This window comes from Ornithodoros turicata, unplaced genomic scaffold (genome assembly GCF_037126465.1).
Source record: "Ornithodoros turicata isolate Travis unplaced genomic scaffold, ASM3712646v1 ctg00000903.1, whole genome shotgun sequence".
NCBI classification, from domain to species: Eukaryota; Metazoa; Arthropoda; class Arachnida; order Ixodida; family Argasidae; genus Ornithodoros; species Ornithodoros turicata.
The window spans coordinates 607687-625786 of record NW_026999413.1 but is presented as its reverse complement, the minus strand read 5'-3'; the positions used below and the strand labels follow the sequence as shown (position 1 = coordinate 625786).

Below are 18100 nucleotides of genomic sequence, written 5' to 3'. Positions count from 1 at the left end.
GTCCGAGGCGTGTTACCCATAACGTCTTCTTGAATTCAGCATTATGTATTCAATGCACGTCGATTTTCACGTTTATTTTACTTCGCAAAATAGTATAGATTATCATAGCGTGTAACTTTTGTACTTGTTTCCTCATATATTAACCTGTATGAAGTAGGGTAGGGTTCTGTGTCTACCAGGGGTAAACATCGCATGTCATCATAACTTCTCTATCATTTATTGTTGCTGTTCGTGCTTCCGAATTTCGAGACATAGATATTAACAAGAACATACAGAGAAACTCTTTCATTAAATGGAAGATATTAACCACATGTATATTGCTCTCAGTCTATTATTTTGCTATTCTGTTTTATTTTAGGTTACCAGCGGTTTGAGCACACATTTGAATCACACATCACAGACACAACTGCTTGCTCACTCCTGTCGCACTTAGTCTAAATTGTATTATGATGCAGGTGTCCGTGACAGAAGACGAAAGTTCAGGGAGTTCAGAACAGTCCTCTTGCGATTTGTATAGTTGCTGATTGCAAAATTTTCCGAAGTTCAGCAGCAGGCACATGTGTTGCCGCTTGGCAAACACTGATCCCCATCTTGATTTTCCTCCCCCCTTTTTTATTTGGTCTAATAAATATATCCCTCCATCTTGCCCGCGAAGAAAGGACTAGTGAACGAGTTAGTACTCTTCTTCTTGCAATCTGGAATGACATGCTTGGTTTAACAAACGAACAAAAACTTTCCTTGTCGTATGAATTATTTTGAGTGACAGATACCCAGCGCTGTCGCCGACCGGCTTCCCTATTTTGGCCGGGGCAGTGCCAGTGCCGTGTACTGTATAAGCAGTAATTTTCGCGAGGACCTATTTTTCGCGAATTTAAAGTCTCGCGAAATATTCGAAGCAATGATAGAAAAATACCAGAACGAAATAAGGCTCTGGACGCTGATACGAGGGTGGTTCCATTAGTTTCCGGCCCGAGGTAGAAAATGCGCGCGAATTTGAAAATGCGATTAAGGACGCGTGGCGCAATCTGTTGGGGGGCCGGAGCACCATCCTCAACCCTCTCCATGCTTTTGTCGGTTGGAGAGCGGCATTTCAAACAGCCAGGGTGCACTCTTCGGTTAAAATGGAAAAAATCGAGTACCGCGCTGCGATAAAATTCTTGACAAAAGAGGGACTTTCGCCTAAAGAAATTAAAGCGCGACTGGACAATATGTACAGGGAAGCCTCTCAGTCGTACACAACGGTAAAAACTGGGCTAAGCAGTTTCGACTGGGGCGAGAGTCCATTGAAGATGATCCACGCGATGGTCGTCCAGTGGAAGTGGTGACACAAGAAAATTTCTCTCTTGTCGAGGAGGAAGTGCTGAGCGACAGGCGTCTGAAGGTGAAGGAAATCTTAGAAAGGCTGGGGCTTTCCAAAACAACCGTTTTTCGCATCATCGGCGAGGGCGTTCACATGAAAAAGGTCTGTGCGAGATGGGTGCCACGACTTCTCTCGTCAGTTCAAAAGCAACAGCGCGTCGTCTGCGCCAAAAAGTTTTTGGAGCTCTGTCAAGAGGACAAAGAAGAAATATTGAAGTCAATTGTCACAGGGGATGAGACTATGGTGCTCTACTATGATCCCCTTTCGAAAAAGGAGTCGATGGAATGGCGCAAACCAGGAGAAGCACCCCCAAGAAAAGCCGAGGTCACACAATCCACAAAGAAGATCATGGCAACAATATTTTGGGATTGTCACGGGATCCTCCTCATCGACTTCAAAGAGAGGAACACCGCAGTGAATGCGACTTATTATGCTTCACTCCTGCACCGACTTCGAGACGCCATCAAGGAAAAGAGGCGCGGCAGGTTGAGTCGAGGTGTCCGGTTGCTCCAGGACAATGCCCCTGTCCACACGGCTTCTTTTGCCAAGGCTGCACTGAAGGAGTGCGGCTTCGAAGAAATCCATCACCCACCCTACAGTCCAGACTTGGCACCGAGTGACTACTTCCTGTTCTCAAACTTGAAGAGGGATCTCAGAGGACGGAGATTTCAAACCGATAGTGAGGTGCAAGAGGCAGTTTTCCAGCATTTTGTGGACAAAACTTCGGACTATTTTTTCAAGGGTATAAGAATGCTGGTTGAAAGGTGTCAAAAGTGCATCGAAGTTAAGGGTGACTATGTCGAAAAGTGATACACTTGTTTCGTCTCTATGACTATTAAAAGTTGGTCGGGCCGGAAACTTATGGAACCACCCTTGTAGCTCCGGAATCGTGGCGACTTACCAACTGAGACGCTGTTGCTATTTATTTGCGTTTGACATTCACTTGCGTTCTTACATTATTTGTCTAGTACGTTTTACATAAAACAAGACTGCGGGCAGTGTAAAAGGTGTGGCTAGGCCTCTGTGTTGCCGTGACGGCTCGGGTTGACGTGGATCGTACGCGGTTGTTTGGGTCGATCGATCGTGTTTGGGTCGCGGATCGATCCGCTTACTGTTCCGATTGCGCTGAAGTGTCATTAATTAGTGAACAGTATTGTGCCTGTGTGTGCAGCATATATATGATACGACTAAATACATTCCTGTCAGTTGAAGATTTATTCCATGTGCCATTGTTGTACGCTGCGTATGACCATTCAAAAAAGAAAACGCTTATTTGGCCATGTGTTTTGGGGTTTCCCACAGATTGCTAGCAGATGAACTCTACTGACTTTATTTTGGTATCCATGTTGTTGTGCTTGTGGAGACGTTGCGCTCCTGGTATGAGTAAGATATGGTGAGCGCAATGTTACACAGCTATGCATTCATCGGTCCGCTCTTTCGCCTCGGAGATGCCAGTGTCCATGCGGTTCAGAGCCCATAGTGTTGACCACAACACGGAGTAGTCATGATGGTCGACGACCTCTTCAAATGAAAAAAACTGGTCACTGCGCCATGTCTTCATGACTATGCATTTGTAACCAAGAAGAAGCACTATATTTCAATCCGAATGTTCGTTCGCACTTAGCAGCATCACTTACCAGCCTCCGGTACATTCGTGTGGCGAAATCGAAGCTGGCGGAGCTTAGGCTCCAACTCCATAAAACGTCTCGTCAAGAACAGCAGACGTGTCGCCTAAAGAGTGTTCAGTTCATCACCTGTCATTTGTGAAGTCCGATGAACAACAACGCTTCCTGCTCGGTCGGCTTGCTGGCGCCGCGACGCCGGAGAAATCACAAAAAAAAGAAAGAAAAAGACGGCGCGGCCACATGACGTCAGCGGCTGGCAGCCGAGTGAGGGGGCATTTCTGCCGCGAGATGCGGTGAAACTTCAGACAGTTCCCCGTTTCGCTCGAGAGGAAGAACCACCTGAATGCACTCAGTGTAGCGAACCCCTGTCGGTTTTACACAAACTCATCTCATGTCTATCCAGCAAGGCTATGCAGTACTACACGTAAAGCACATTTACCTTATAAAACTACGAGCACATGAAGATAAAAAAACAAAGCGCGAAAAGACACTACCCAAGCAGCACAATGCACTGAAAGTCGAGTGCAATAGGGGTGGACGGCATGTGTCTTATCAATGTTCTTTAGTTTCACGAGTCTGTTCAAGGCCTTCCACCTACCCGTCCACCCCTATTGCACTCGACTTTCGGTACATTGTGCTGCTTGGGTACGGAAGAGAAGACGGGACAAGCGCTGACTCCAACGAACAGATTAATGACGCATAAAAACCAGAGCACCAACCACAGTACGCAGGTGCACAGCCGCCAAACCAGTCACCCCACCACGGCCCATAAGCGACCAAGCTCAGCCAGACACAATCGCTACCGCCTCGACAACATCCTCCTCTCCCCCGATAACAATGACACAGAAGTTTTGCTCATACACCGACTGCCTCTACCCCCGATAACCTACCCCTCTCCTCTAACCTCTCCCTCTACCCCTATCTCTGCTTCTAGGTCCTAGCTAGGAAGGGAGTCGCCTCAGGACAGAAGCCGCCCATATTTCGAACAGAGACTGTTCTTCTTCGCCCAGAAGAAGAACAGTCTCTGTTCGAAATATCGGCGGCTTCTGTCCTGAGGCAACTCCCTTCCTACATTCTACCGGTTCGCTGGATTTCTACCCATTTACTACTCCTAGCTAGCACGACAATCTGACAAAATAGCGGAGTGCACTTACATTTGGTAACATGCATAGGCAAATGACGCGTGTCCGCACTAGACAAAGACCTTTCATGCTCTCTGGCCCTGTCGTTAACACACCGGCCAGTCTGGCCAATGTATACCCTATCGCATGTAAGCGGGATCTCGTAAACCACTCCCACAGCACAGTTGACGTACTGGTGCTCATGGCTCTTGCCACAGGAGACTTTAGGCTTACTACGATTAACTTTCGAACGCGCAAATATATTTTTCGAAAAATATATTTCGAATAACTTGCGAAGTGTCTTTTCGCACTTTGTTTTTTATCTTCATGTCTAGTCACCAACGTGCCCAACAGCGAGCCCTCTTGGACTACGAGCACATGTCTACATTCCACATCACTCCGCAGCTAGAAGAATCCCCAGCAGCCAGCGCGCGGAAAGAAGCGACCTTCTCACGTGACATATGACGTTCGCCGAGAGGCGGTGCCCGTGTGACTCGAACTACAACCGAAAAGAGTCTCCCAACGTACCCGGGTAGTGATGCCAATCAAAGGCGTCCTTGAAACGTCACTCTTGCGTCATGCGCGGTGAGCCCGCGCGCTTACAGAGCGTATAGAAGCACGGAGGTCTTTCGAAAACAGAGAGTAGTTCACCCTGCAGGCGTTCTTTCGTTTCTTCGTACATCGTGGGTATGACAGATCTTGAGAACGTAGTTCGCACTGGAACGTTATATTCGGGAACGACAGAGTTCAGGAGACTGCGAAATCCAGGCTCGTCGACAATGGTGTACGAATGCATCTCACGTACGATGAACGATGCGATTCTCCCAGTTATCCTTTGTGCACGTGGAGAGTCCGGCGATAGTTTGGGTGCCGCTAAAAGACGCAATGTCATTCTCTGCGGGTCGCTTTCTCACGGCAGATTCAGATGTTGTCACTTGGGCTCTCAGTCTTTCAAAGCGCTTAAACTGAGCGGGCTGCCGTTTTAAATGGTTCACCAGTGTGGTTGTGGTCCCCGTTGGAGTCTTTAACACTGAGCCACATACTGAACACTTCGATGCACCATCACGGTGGTCAAAAAAGTTCCTGTGACGTTTCTGCGTGCGCCTTCAGGGTCGCTAGATGTTGCCATCTTCAGACACAAAGCAGCACACGTACGCTGTAGCTCTTCGCCGGTGCGGTATGTCGCCGCGAACCATCCATGCTACCCGAAACCGAAACCAGGCTCCAACAGCTCCCCATAGAGCCCATACTTTCAAATAATTCACACAACACTGGGCACATGACCAATGAAATTGCTACGTGGTGGATATTTTGGACAACCAGTCGGCCAATCAGGAGCCTCAATGTCTGGCTGGCCTCTCATGGCTACCATCGACTTCTACTGGATTTCAGGCCTGCCGCCGTATTCGGTATTCAAAATAACTAAAGCGATTTTTGGGTAAAATAGGAAATACATAAACTCGGGAGTCCGAATTCCCTCCGTATATAAAAACTAAGAAACAATCAAAGCAAAACCGTGTCATACTTTTATACTTCTAATATTGGATCTTTAACGTGTGGTTTTGGCGTGCCCTGGGGGCCCCTCGGCCGGAAAAGATGTCCTGTATTCCGATTCCAGCCGCCCTAGCAATTCGCCCAAGTCTTTCTACGTCTGGCGCTGGGGAGGGAGACCGGCTGCGGTTTGCGCAAGTCGGCTTCACCTAGGCCCGCCCCGTGGGCCCCGACCTACCACCGTTCTTATTTTTCGCGTTCAAAAGCACCTTTATCCTTTCTATTTACGTTGCAACTTTCACATGCATAGCTGTATATCTTATACTAATTTTCATCTTGCAGCCACTGAGCTCCAACCCCCAGTAGCCCAGAGCTCCCCAGAGCTGATAAACCCAGGGTCTAGAAGAGGTACAAGGGACAAGATGAGGAGCGACACACCCCACAGAGTCATAATTATCGCAGAAACTGAATTGAAAGTAACAGTTGTCTGTCATATAAAGGATAGCAGTTATGTTTTCACGTTTGACTGCACCGTTTTTCAAAGTTCCTTGTTTTTTGCATGGCCGCTAATCTTGCTTGAATGTCACATGGACGCGATGTGACTCTAGGTTAATAAAACATGACTTATACAAAGCACTGATTCAAAGATCTGATATATGGGTGCACTGTGCGTACAAAGCCCACTGCATTGCTGCCACACTGGGACAAAGTTCGAACATGAAGCAGAACGAACACACCGTTCAACTCCTAATGCCGAGCCAGTCTCATGAGTGCGTACGATTTCATGATGAGCATCTTCCTTCGCTGCTTGCGGTGCATCCATTATAGCGAAACGAAAAGCGCGTGTGTGGCACGAAATCCTGTCTTTGTTGACAGTCCTCGAAATCCAACGCCGCCCGAACTTGTTCTTCACGCTCCAACTCATGAAGCATTCCGGTACCACAGTTGGTAGAGTGTGATAATAGTTGTGTCCAGAAACAGCACAACACGCGCAGACTCACAACGACGGACGAATAAACCCGTGAACATATTTCTGCAAACTGTTCTGTCGATGCGATCGCTTCTCCTCCTTGCTTTGTCACTCCGGGGCAGATCACGTGAATTTTCTCTCTGCACTCGTAAGCATGTTCCCCAAACACGAAGGGATGAATATGTAGCGAACCCGTGAACACGATATTCGAAAAAGGAAGTCTAATATTTTCGAATCTCTCTATTCGATTCGATACTCGAAATTTTCGGATATTCGCACAGACCTAATAATAGCAGCTTATTACAAAGTTGTTGTGGGCTGCGCGCTGGAATGTCTACGCTGTGGTAACAGCGAAGAACAAGAAAAAGAATGCTGCAAAGCGACGCGCGGAGTTTCCGAGGTACGCTCATCTGCGAATGCGCCCCTACACGGTCGGTAACCGAAACCGAAACTAGTACACAGTTGCAGCCGCCATTTTAAAGTGCGCCCCAATCAAACGCGAAACCGCGGTATGCTTCACGCATCGTCAGCACAGTCGCGGCTTTAGTGGATTGCCAACGAACTCTGAACATTCGTATGAGGCCTACAGTTCGGTGAAATTGAACATCGGTTGAACATCGAAATTTTGTTTGTGTCTAGCTGAGCACCGCTGTTCACCGTGCCATTGCATGCACTGCCAAAACTCGCGTCTTGAACGAGTTTTTCTTTTTTTTCAGTTTCGATTTGTGGTTGTCAGCGATATTTCGACAGTACTAGTTTCTCCAACTCCGGCGCTGTGCGACGCATACTTATATGTTAAAAAGTGCCAACAAGGAAGACAGTACGCTGCAAAGTCATTTGAAACTACACCAAGTGTTGTTAGCGATGATAGCGACACTTAAGCCCGACCTGCATGGAGCTATTTTGCTCCCGACAGACGCGCGCGACAAAGCTTTGAGGTGCGCGCGCAGATTTTCGCCGTGAAATGCGCCGAACACGAACAATCACGCGTGATACAGTCCTACAACATCGTCGAAGATCGCGGTTTTACTGCGCTAATGAATGAGGCTGTTCTAATGCATTACCAGCAGGCGCGATGGTCTCATACGTGAGTTTTAAGTTTTGAGCTCGCCTCATGAGAACGGCACATTGTTTCATTATAAAAATAATTTTACTGTACGTGCGCGTATAAGCATCTATGCCCTATGCTAAGCCAAGCACTTAGGACATTTTGGGACAGGATCAGCAGAACACAACTGTGACAATGCTTGTTTTGGTGGCTTCATTAACTTAATGAACTCTTAGAAACCTTTATCCTATGACGTGATATTCGACATTCGATTTGATATTCGAAGAACAATTTTGCGGATATTCGTATTCGATTCGTGTTCGAAATTTTCAATATACGCACACCTCTACTGGCAATGCTTTGCAGTTGGATAAAGCAAAACTCACGTTCGTCGTGAGGTCAACGAGGTCAGAGAAATATAATTGCTCGGTAATAGCGCATGACTATTATATCACTACTTCAACCTCAATCTGCGCAGCAGACCAGCAGACATCGTGACGAGCTCGGCAGAAGAAACCAAGCCAAATGTCAGGCCAAGCCAAAACAACCCCGACCTCGATGCGACATCGACACTTCCGGGCCGCAAGTCGGAATGTCAGTGAAACTAAAAATTCCCATCCTCTACAAAAAACAAACTTTGCACAGTAATCAGTGTTCCCTGATGAACACGTCGTATGAGTATCGTTCCATTCTGTAACGCTCGAAAATCGGCGTAGTAAGCATTTTGCAGTGTTTATACCCAAAACGCACTGTCGCACACGGTCTGGATCGCCCCGCAATCATGGTCGGCGCAATCCCGCTGGACACGCTGTGCCGCCCGCACTTCACGTTCGTGATGGGTCACTTGGCCTTCGGGAGAGGAAAATAAATTGCGTTGCGCATGCGTCAGCAGTGACGTCACGTGTCGTTGGCTGCGTCTACTAAAGCAGCGCCGCTGCCAGCGCTGTCAGCGGATGGCAAGTTTCCGTCAGACATGTACAAGATACTCAAAAATGTACTTAAGATAAGATAATAAATACTGACGTTAGAATGTAATTAAGATAGAGTATAAATACATGAAAATTAAGGTAATTAAGATAGAGTACGAAATACTTCAAAAAGTATTTGAAATACAAATAAGATACTATTTATCCTTGAATGCAAAAAGTCACCGGTCACTGGTCAATGCGGCAAGTCTCCGCTATGTGACGCAATCACATAAACCCCGCGTACTACGCAAGCCGTCCCTGTGTGGTAGGAGTCATCTAAACAAAGTCCCAAACCAAGTCCCAAAAAGATGACAAAGAGATACCACATAACTCCACTAAGTATATGTAGGGGGGGGGGGGGAGAGAGAGATTGTGGTTTTAATGGCACAAAGGCAACAAAGGCCATAGAGCGCCAAAACTACACTACTATATGTAGGGAGTGACTCTTTCGGGTTAAATGCCTTCCTCAGATTCGGGGGGTAAAAATCAGGCGCTATTTTAAAATCTGAAATTCAGGGAGAAATCGGGCGATAATTGTGCCTTCGGGTTTTATGGGGTATTTTTGTTTCTCCTCTTGTCTATTAAGACCTTTCCTAAGCTCCCTTTTCTTCTTCTTTTTTTTTTTTTTTGCGGAATCGTGACCTTCCAGCGGTAATCCCCGAAGGCATAGACAGTGTTGACACACATTGGTGTATTGCTGGGAACGTAAGTGACCCATTCTTACATGTGTTACACGTGGCGACCTTTGTTCGTCTTCAGTGGAAACGTCGCTTGAGGATTTCATAGTGACGAATTCTTAGAGAAATCGGGTTTAACCCGAATTGGCCGGAGGTCAGTTCGGGGGGGGGGGGGGATAACCGGGCAGAATCGGGTTTAACCCGAAAAAGTCACTCCCTAAGTATATGTGACCCAGAACAAAGCAAACTTCTAGCAGGTCCCTGCTGGGCGAGGTCAGAATTCGGCGTTACCGCGTCAGAGCACACATAATAGAACCCTCACTCGCCAAGGATTAGCACACACCACACGGGGCAACATCTCTAAATAGAGGCTTCCAAGGAGGGCCAATGTCCGGGTCAAGTCCGAGGGACTCAGGAAATTTTCACTAAACAAGCAAGATAATGGAAGGACGACACAGAAAGTTTGCGAGGGAGATCCAAAATATGTAATTAGAGTATTGAGTAGAAAATATCATAAATGTATTTTAAATAGAGTACAAATACACAAAACAAAAAGTATTGAGTAGAGTACCAAAATACCGCAAATTGTATTTAAAATACAGTCTTTTAAATACAATACTCCAAATACGTACAAGTCTGGTTTCCGTCTACTAGGGCAGCGCGCTCGTTTCGTAGACAACCTGCTGCCGCAGCACCGCTGCTCCCGCTGGCCAGCGCAGGCAGCAGGTCGGGAGCCGCTGAGCGCGCTGCTGCTGGCTGTGTGACGTCACGATAGCAGACGACATCGCCCGCCGCGTAGTTTGAACATGGCGTCCACATCGACTGCTGTGCTCATCACTGTCACAATAAAAACACCGCAAGGATGCGTGAACGTTCTTTTGTAACTCCAGAAGAAGCAAGCAGACTGCAGCACGGTACGTACACGGAACTAATTGAAGTACGTTTCATGTGCCGCGATGTACTAACTGAAATAAACCTCCCGCGCCCCTTTTCGCGCGGTTTCGGTTCTGCACACATTTGCTTCTCTACAGGAGCAGTTTTGCAATGTATACGACGGATCAACGAATTATACAGAACTGAGACGTCCCTCGTGACAAAAGGGAGTCGCCTTTGGGCATATTATTGGTGTAGAAGCGTGAGGCAGGGCTGGAGGCCAAGATGAGGGCGTCACAAAGCTCTCGTCGTCTGCTCGTTGGCCGCCATTTTCAGCAAAACCAGCGGGCTTGTCTACTAAACCAGCGCCTGCTGTCGCTAGCACAGCCCCCTACCGGTGCTGTCGGCGCTTTTTTAGTAGACGCAGCCGTTCTTTGCTGCTGCCGCCGCCACCTTGCCGTCTGCTCGCTTGGCGTGCGCATGCGCTAGCAGACAGCGGTTTGCTCGAGGATGCGATTTGTGGTAGTGGTGAAGTAAATTTGCTGAATATTCCGTTCAAGTTCACCTCTAGACTCCCGTCGATATTCACCAGGTGAGGGAACGTTTCAGTAGCGCCTGCAAGTTACATGCTCATTCGAAAAGATGAGGGCGTCTGTACAAGATTGTTCCATGGGCCGCTATGCTACTACAGATACGCAACAAGTGCAAGTTCACTTTTTCTAAGCTGCACTCTATCAGCCCAGGCGCCAAGAGCAGCACCAGATGAATGTACACAACTTCCTGATGAGTTAAGACGCACGAGCGCAATTCTGAAGCTGGTAAGTACGTCTCATGCACTATTACACTAATACACACATGCCATATATTCGCGCTCAATGCACTTATTTTGGAGGTGTTGCAGTAAATGATGCTGTACGGCAGTCTGGTGCGTAGTGTTCACCTATGCTGTCGAGTTCGACTAATTCGGAAAAAAGGAAGTCACAGGGTCCCAGCCTCAGAACATCAATTCCCATCATCTTCGACTAATTTGCGTGGCGTGTTCGGACTATCTAATTGTATCACCTGTTCTATCTCAACACAGAAGTCGGTAAATATGTAACAAATATCGTAGTTCCGACAGTGATCAATAATCTTTAGTTGTGCTTAATTATTCATATTATTTTGAACTTGTGCTTTTTACTCAGACTTCCCATGCTGTATTCTTAACAGGGGACAACAAAATAAAACGCATGGAAATTGTGTTAAAACTGAAGACATTGCTTATTATTACCGATTTCAGATCTTCATGCATGGAAACAAGAAATGCAGAAGGCACTGACTAGAGTGTCGTTGTCCCTGTTTTTGACTGCTCCTTGTTCTTTGAGGGATGCAGAAGGCAGCCAAGAGCCATTTTACAAAGGGCACAGGAGCAAAAATATTGAAAGGTTATTTAAATTTAAATTAATTAAATTTAAATTAAATTAATTTTATTTAATTAATTAAAATTAAAAATAATAACATATATAAAATAATAAATATATAATAACAAGCATTGATGCCGTCCGTTCCGCCTATGCTGTTACCTGTCACGGGTGTGGGGACACCAGCGAGTTCACTGCGGCGCTTTATCGCTTGAGTCTTTGTTTTTTAGGCGTGAAGCGACACAAAACACGGGAAGCGGAAGATATCTGCTCACGGCTTACCTTGAACCACGAGCGCGAGATTATTAAATTAATAAGAAAGAAAGAAAAGCTGTAGGCTATCACTGTGCCGACATTCTTTGTTGAACGCTCTGAGGGAGAAACAATGCCCTACTCCAACGAACAGAAAGCGGACATGGTCCTTGCCCTAGGTGCTGCAGGGGGCAAAAAGAAAAAGGCAATCAAGATATTTCAGAGGTTGCACCCTGGCACAAGACCACACCCATCGACTATTGTCCGTCAATACGAGGCGCTGAAGCAATATGGCAGGTTCATCAAGGAGCGCTGTAGGCCTGCGGAGCTGTCAGACGATGTTCGCATCAACATCTTGGCATTTCTTGAGGCCTACCCTGAAGCTAGCCTCCGCGAGGCGAGCAGGCAGACAGATGTCCTCCAGAAGCAGGCCTCCATCCATACCACATACAACTTCACCAAAGGTTGGAACAAAAGGACTTTGAAAGCCGGTTGAACTACGCCAACTGGCTTTTGCAGATCGTCGATGAGAACCCCCAATTTCTAAGAAATGTCATATGGACTGATGAGGCAAATTTCTCTCGTGACGCACAGGTGAACTTGCATAACGCTCATTACTGGAGCGCTACTAATCCGCATTGGCTTGGAAGGACGTGCCACCAGTATAAGTGGTCGCTCAACGTGTGGTGCGGTATCTGCGACGGAGCTCTCATTGGCCCCGTCTTCCTTGATGGGACACTGACCGCGGTGAGGTACCTCAATGAGATTCTATTGGGCCCCGTGGAAGAGTTCTGCGCCAACGTTCCACTGGCACGGCTTGGCAAGCTGTGGTTTCAGCACGATGGCGCACCCGCCCACAGCTCTAGCCAAACTCGTGCCTATCTCGACAGGGCATTTCCTAGCCGATGAATAGGAAGGTACGGACCTGTGTCGTGGCCTGCGAGGTCCCTGACGCCGTTAGATTTCTTTCTGTGGGGACATCTGAAGGATCGCGTGTACGACCAGGAGACAACAACACCTGACGCCCTTAAGGCGAGGATCACGGAAGTGTGCCGTGGAATCCCCGCGGCCACGTTGCGGGGGGCAACGGAGGACACAATTAAGAGATGCATGTTTTGTGTGACTGAGGAAGGCGATCTTTTCGAACACCTGCTCTGAATGTACATAGTATTGTTTCGGTCATGTTAAAATACATGTGCAATGCTCTGTAAAATAAGTTGAATGAAAAAGAAGGCATACTATTTTTATCTACTCGTTTAATTCTTTATATGCTTGAACAAACTTCGGTTGCCAGTTTGAAAAAAAAAAAAGACGATGGCTTGGTTAATAGCGTTTCCTGCTTCCATTCCCAAGGTCGCGTGCACTGAACGCGGGCGGAGACGCAAGCAATTTGTTTGAAGGCACGGATTGCTTAGGCATGCCGTCTCCTGGTGTGACTTACATACGATCTTCCGTGTGTAAGATTCCACCCACGTTAGAGAACTCCAAGTGGGCAAAATTAATTCACAGGCCGACTACCGTGGCGTCGGTCATGATCACCGTTGTCTCCCCTATAGTCATAAACCCTCCAATTATTACTGTTATTATTTACATGCTCGCTTGCTTCCTTCCTTTCTTTCTTGCCCTGTGCAGCATCTAAGACGAGCATCGTACCTACTGTCTCTTCGTTGGAAAAGACATAACTTGTGCTACAACGCAGAGAGTGGGTGCAAATGAAAAGGTGTAAAAGAGCGGCTTCATAAATTTCATAGCCCACAGCTTTTCTTTCTTTCTCATTGATTTAATAATCTCGCGCTCGTGGTTCAAGGTAAGCCGTGAGCAGTTATTTTCCGCTTCCCGTGTATTGTGTCGTTTCACGCCTAAAAAACAAAGAATCAAGAGCTAAAGCGCCGCAGTGACCTTGCTGGTGTCCCCGCACCCGTGACAGATAACAGCATCGGCGGAACGGACGGCATCAATGCTTGTTTGTCAAGCGGCCGTGAGAAAGCGCTGCAAGCAAGCGCTCTTTTCGCGCGACGGAAACTGATTCCGTCGTAGTTTCGGAACTCCGGGCCCTTTCTGCTGGCCCGGAAAAAAAAAAAAAAAAGACTCGTAAGAGCTAGAGAGTTGCAACACACTGCATTCGCTTTCTCATGTCAACGCCCACAACTTCACAGTTGACATCTCCGGTGTGATCCTCCTAATTAAAGTTAGAAAATTAAATTAATTAATCAGTTAATTGGCGCGACAAAACATACTATTAAATGCTCCAGGTCACTGGTAACACTATGCACTTGGTTTCATTCTTCTGCGATGATTCATTATTTTTTAAAGGTGGGGTCAACCTTAAATGGAACACCCTGTATAGTACAACCACAACAGCTAACAAACCCTGCTCAGTAAGGTCAGAGTTCCAATTTGAGATTTTGTGGCCTATTTCTTCCCAAAAGGCTGCTCTTGCAAAAGGGCTTAAAGTCATTTGGGTGACCTCTGGGATACAAAGATAAGTGCAGGGCATAAAAAAATGTCTCGTTCAACTTTGACGGCAGTTGTCAACATAAATAAGTTTTACCTCTGTGCAATGGTTGCCCATTCAAGGCAATAACAAACTCATAGATTCACCACATGATCTAAACTTCCCGTGCCTGTTACAGCTCGTTTCTGTGCACGTCGTCATCATCCTGTGTCATGCAAACAGCGGAGTGGTTACATGAACTATCACTCATCAAGCATTTGTGAACAGATTGCTAAAAGAATGAGCCAGACAGGTGTGTTTCAGAGGATTTGTTTTTTAGCATTGAGATTTTTATTGTTATTCCATGACAGTGTACGCTTATTACTGATAAGAGGACTGAGAGAGCAAGCCCTCTTGAACAGTACAAGACACAGTCAATGCAAATGTCTACGCAGTTTGAGGGGAACAGAAATACAAAGAAAACATGTCAAGTATAAGAAACAAATAGCGAAGCTATTGCACAGCAGTGACATGCAACGAAAAGCAAAAGGAATTGCATGTCACCCTACGTGTCAGTAGAAAAGTCCTGTTTGTTCGCGTTTTTGAACAATGCAAGATTATTGTCGGAACAAACGTGTAGAGCAGTGTTTCTAAAACTGCAGGTCATGACCCCCAAATGAGCCTTTTTCTGGGGGCCATGGAGGGTCCAAGCAGACATGCGATATGCCTTGAGCCACACAGATCAACATATTGATTTGCTTGTATCAAGGAAGCAAATACATCATTCTCATTAAGATACATGATTAAATCAATCCTTGTTAAAAAAACATCAATAAGCATTTTTGGTTTCTCTCTCTGTGGTTGAGGCCTTGAAAAAAAAACAAAAAGTAAATTTTCGGAAGGTGGGGTGATGGTAGAGGTGGGGGGTCATGATAAGTTTGGTGCTACTCAAAGGTGTCACGTACTGGAAAAGTTTGAGAAACACTAGCATAGAGGGATGTTGTTCCAAATTTGACTACCCAAGGACGAAAGGAAGAATGGACCGAAAGCAGTGTGGTAAGGTGAAATTAGTGTGGTATAATTGTGCATGGCTAACTGAAGTTGACTAGAAGGTGTGTAAAATAGCTGGTACATAACCTGAGCTACTTTCTACTTCACAAGCTGGTGTACTTTGAGGATGCGGAAAAGGGGGAAAGCGGGGAAAGGGGGTGCCCGCTTCTGGGTCAGGAGAAGGGATTGAAGGTATATGTGAGGCCATAAGTGATATGTGAATGGATAAGGGCGTAGCACACAGAACGTTAACAGCATCTGAGCAAACTGAAAGTGTGAAGGCACCAAACGTAGTTCTCCTTTTAACAAAGTGAATATGATGTTGCCACCAGATATTTTCATGGAGCACAGTGCCCAGAAACAATACAGATGATACCAGAGTGAGTTCATGTGGCACCAGCCTAAGAACATTATTAGCGAGGTTAAGGATACAAGCCTGGTAATACTCTCCTATCAGTTGGAGATGGCACAATACATGTTTATAAACTGTTTCTAATGTTTTGCAATTTCGAAACTAGTATGCTCTCTGAAAGATTGTTTTACGTCCGACCAGAGGCATAAAGCTCAATGCACGTTCAAAGCATTATTGGACTGTCATGTGTTATCACATGACACTGCTGCATTTATGAGTAAATGATGTAGGTGTGATGGTCCTTAAACATGAATTCAGCAGAAGTACACTGGCTGGGTCTACTTCCTGCTGCTTGACACACTCTTAGAATCTGGTTGCAAAGCTGTTTCTGAAAACTGCCCTGCTGCTATTGCTTTCTTCACACCGTCTATGCATCAATATTTGTACAGCTTGGACAAAAGTTCACAGAACACCAGGATGTCGCATTTCTTCATTCGAGCAACACCCTAGCAGCAAACAGAAGCAGGCACACACACTGAGAGGTGCATAGAGCAGCTAGTCACCCATTTGTTGTTCAATATCTTCCAGCTAGCCAACAGAGGGCCACTCTGATGAAATACAAGCCAACAGAGCCATTGATATGGTGTCGAGCTGGAATTTATGTTGTATTTTGAAACGATGTATTGTTAACAATCAACGAGACCAGTAAAAATATCGAAAACTGGACCTGAACTGTGTTTCTGGCTCACTGATGTTACTGAAGAGCTATGTTTCCTTGAGGTGTAAAACAAAGCTTCATGAAATGAATCAACCAAGTTGTGTGATCTAACTAGCATATACTGAGTCGATCTACAATATACATTTGCAGTATCTTCAGAACTTTTGCCTCTCATGTCACAAATGCGAAATAAATGCAGTCAAGGATACACTGGAATTCAGTTGCTGAGGCAGGGCACAGGAACATCCAAACATTTGTGATTATGCTAGTTATTTTCACGCACACTATGATCTTCCGAATTCCCGGTATCTGTTTGAAGACCAGGTTCCAGAAATATTGCTGGGTCATTCCATGCGAGAGGATCTAATGAGTGCGCTCGACCTACCACCACTCGAGCCTAAAAAAATTGTGGCACCTCCTGGGTACCTATAATGTCACATGACAAAACATTTATGTTCTAGTGATAGCCGTTGTTGCTCCAGGGGCCGTTAAAGAGTGAGTTCCTTCTAAAAACCACCAATCGCCCGAAAGTTTGTAGCGACGCTCCAAGATCTCCTAGAGACTTGGGGTTTGTTTTAAATTGTAGAAGGTGGTCCATTTTATAATCGCAGCGAAATTCTCGCCTTTTTACCTTCCTCCGTCATTGCCAGCGGAACTCGTCACGAACGCAATTTTCGCCTAGGTTTGCGATTTTTTTACGCCTGATGGGTCAACTGAATTTTTGTGAATATTTTTTCATTGGTGACTCTCGTGATGCTGCTCATGCAAAAAAATCGTCAGAACTGATGGTGTAGTTGGTAGTGTCTTAAAAATTGGTAAAGTAGCCGTTTTTAGCTAAATCTTTAATGTTCGGAGGCAAAATTCGGAATGAGGAGGTCGGTTTGGAAAAATATAGTATGCGTCATTGTATGCGACAGATCTTACCAAACAACATAGCAAAAAATCTCGAGGGTATATTTTTGATAAGCGCGAGAAAAAAAAATTGCCGACGGATACGTCGCCACTCCGCTGGGTGAATTCCCACCGCGCTCGTGCTTACGCACTGAATGTCGGTGGCACCTGATAGTTTCCTTTTTCTATTTGCTGTGCATACCTCGTTCGTCCGGATAGGCCGTCGAGTTTCTGTGACTTCCACATCAACTCACCTAGTCTTAGTCTTAGACTAGTAGAAAAAATAGGCGATGTCAAGTTGCCGGTGGTGAGAAAATCAAAGAGTGATATTAAACGGTAGGAACAACTTATTTATTTACACATGGTAAACAAGACTTTCGTGCACGAGTCTGCACTTCTTCAGGTTACCTGAAGAAGTGCAGACTCGTGCACGAAAGTCTTGTTTACCATGTGTAAATAAATAAGTTGTTCCTACCGTTTAATATCACTCTTTGATTTTCTCACCACCGGCAACTTGACATCGCCTATTTTTTCTGCCTTCGTATCTTCTTAGACTAGTCTGAGATTGAATGGAACAGTTCAGTTCCTCTTGACGTGTATTTGCGTAAGTCTTACTTACTGCAGTGAGACTTATCTTTTTTTCTGTGACTTTTCGTTAGCGTTGTCGTTGCTAGAGCCCTGCACGGGCCCCCGACCGGGCTGACCCGGCCCGCGGGCTGGGCCGACAAAATATGCCAACACCGCGGGCCGGTCAGGGCCGAGAAGAGACGCCAGCACCGCGGGCCCGGCCGGCAAACATGTTTCCAAGAGTCAGGCTCGACCGGGTCACGCAACTAATCCCACGCAATGCTTGCGTCATTCCTGTGCATA

The 18100-nt window shown here is 46.2% G+C and overlaps 1 protein-coding gene across 3 annotated transcripts in view; it reads right to left on the bottom strand.

Annotated features, from left to right (window-relative positions):
* The window catches only part of LOC135375593 (Fanconi anemia group D2 protein-like), a 339045-nt gene that overhangs the window by 56939 nt on the left and 264006 nt on the right, over nt 1–18100 (bottom strand). Inside the window, exon 37 of one of the 3 annotated variants that reach the window (XM_064608271.1) lies at nt 9921–10097. The exons of the other annotated variants lie outside the window; for them this stretch is intronic. Coding sequence (XP_064464341.1) covers nt 10095–10097 — 3 coding nt within the window. The 3' untranslated portion in view covers nt 9921–10094. Of the gene's footprint in view, nt 1–9920; nt 10098–18100 lie in introns of those variants that run through there. 3 annotated transcript variants of the gene reach the window in all.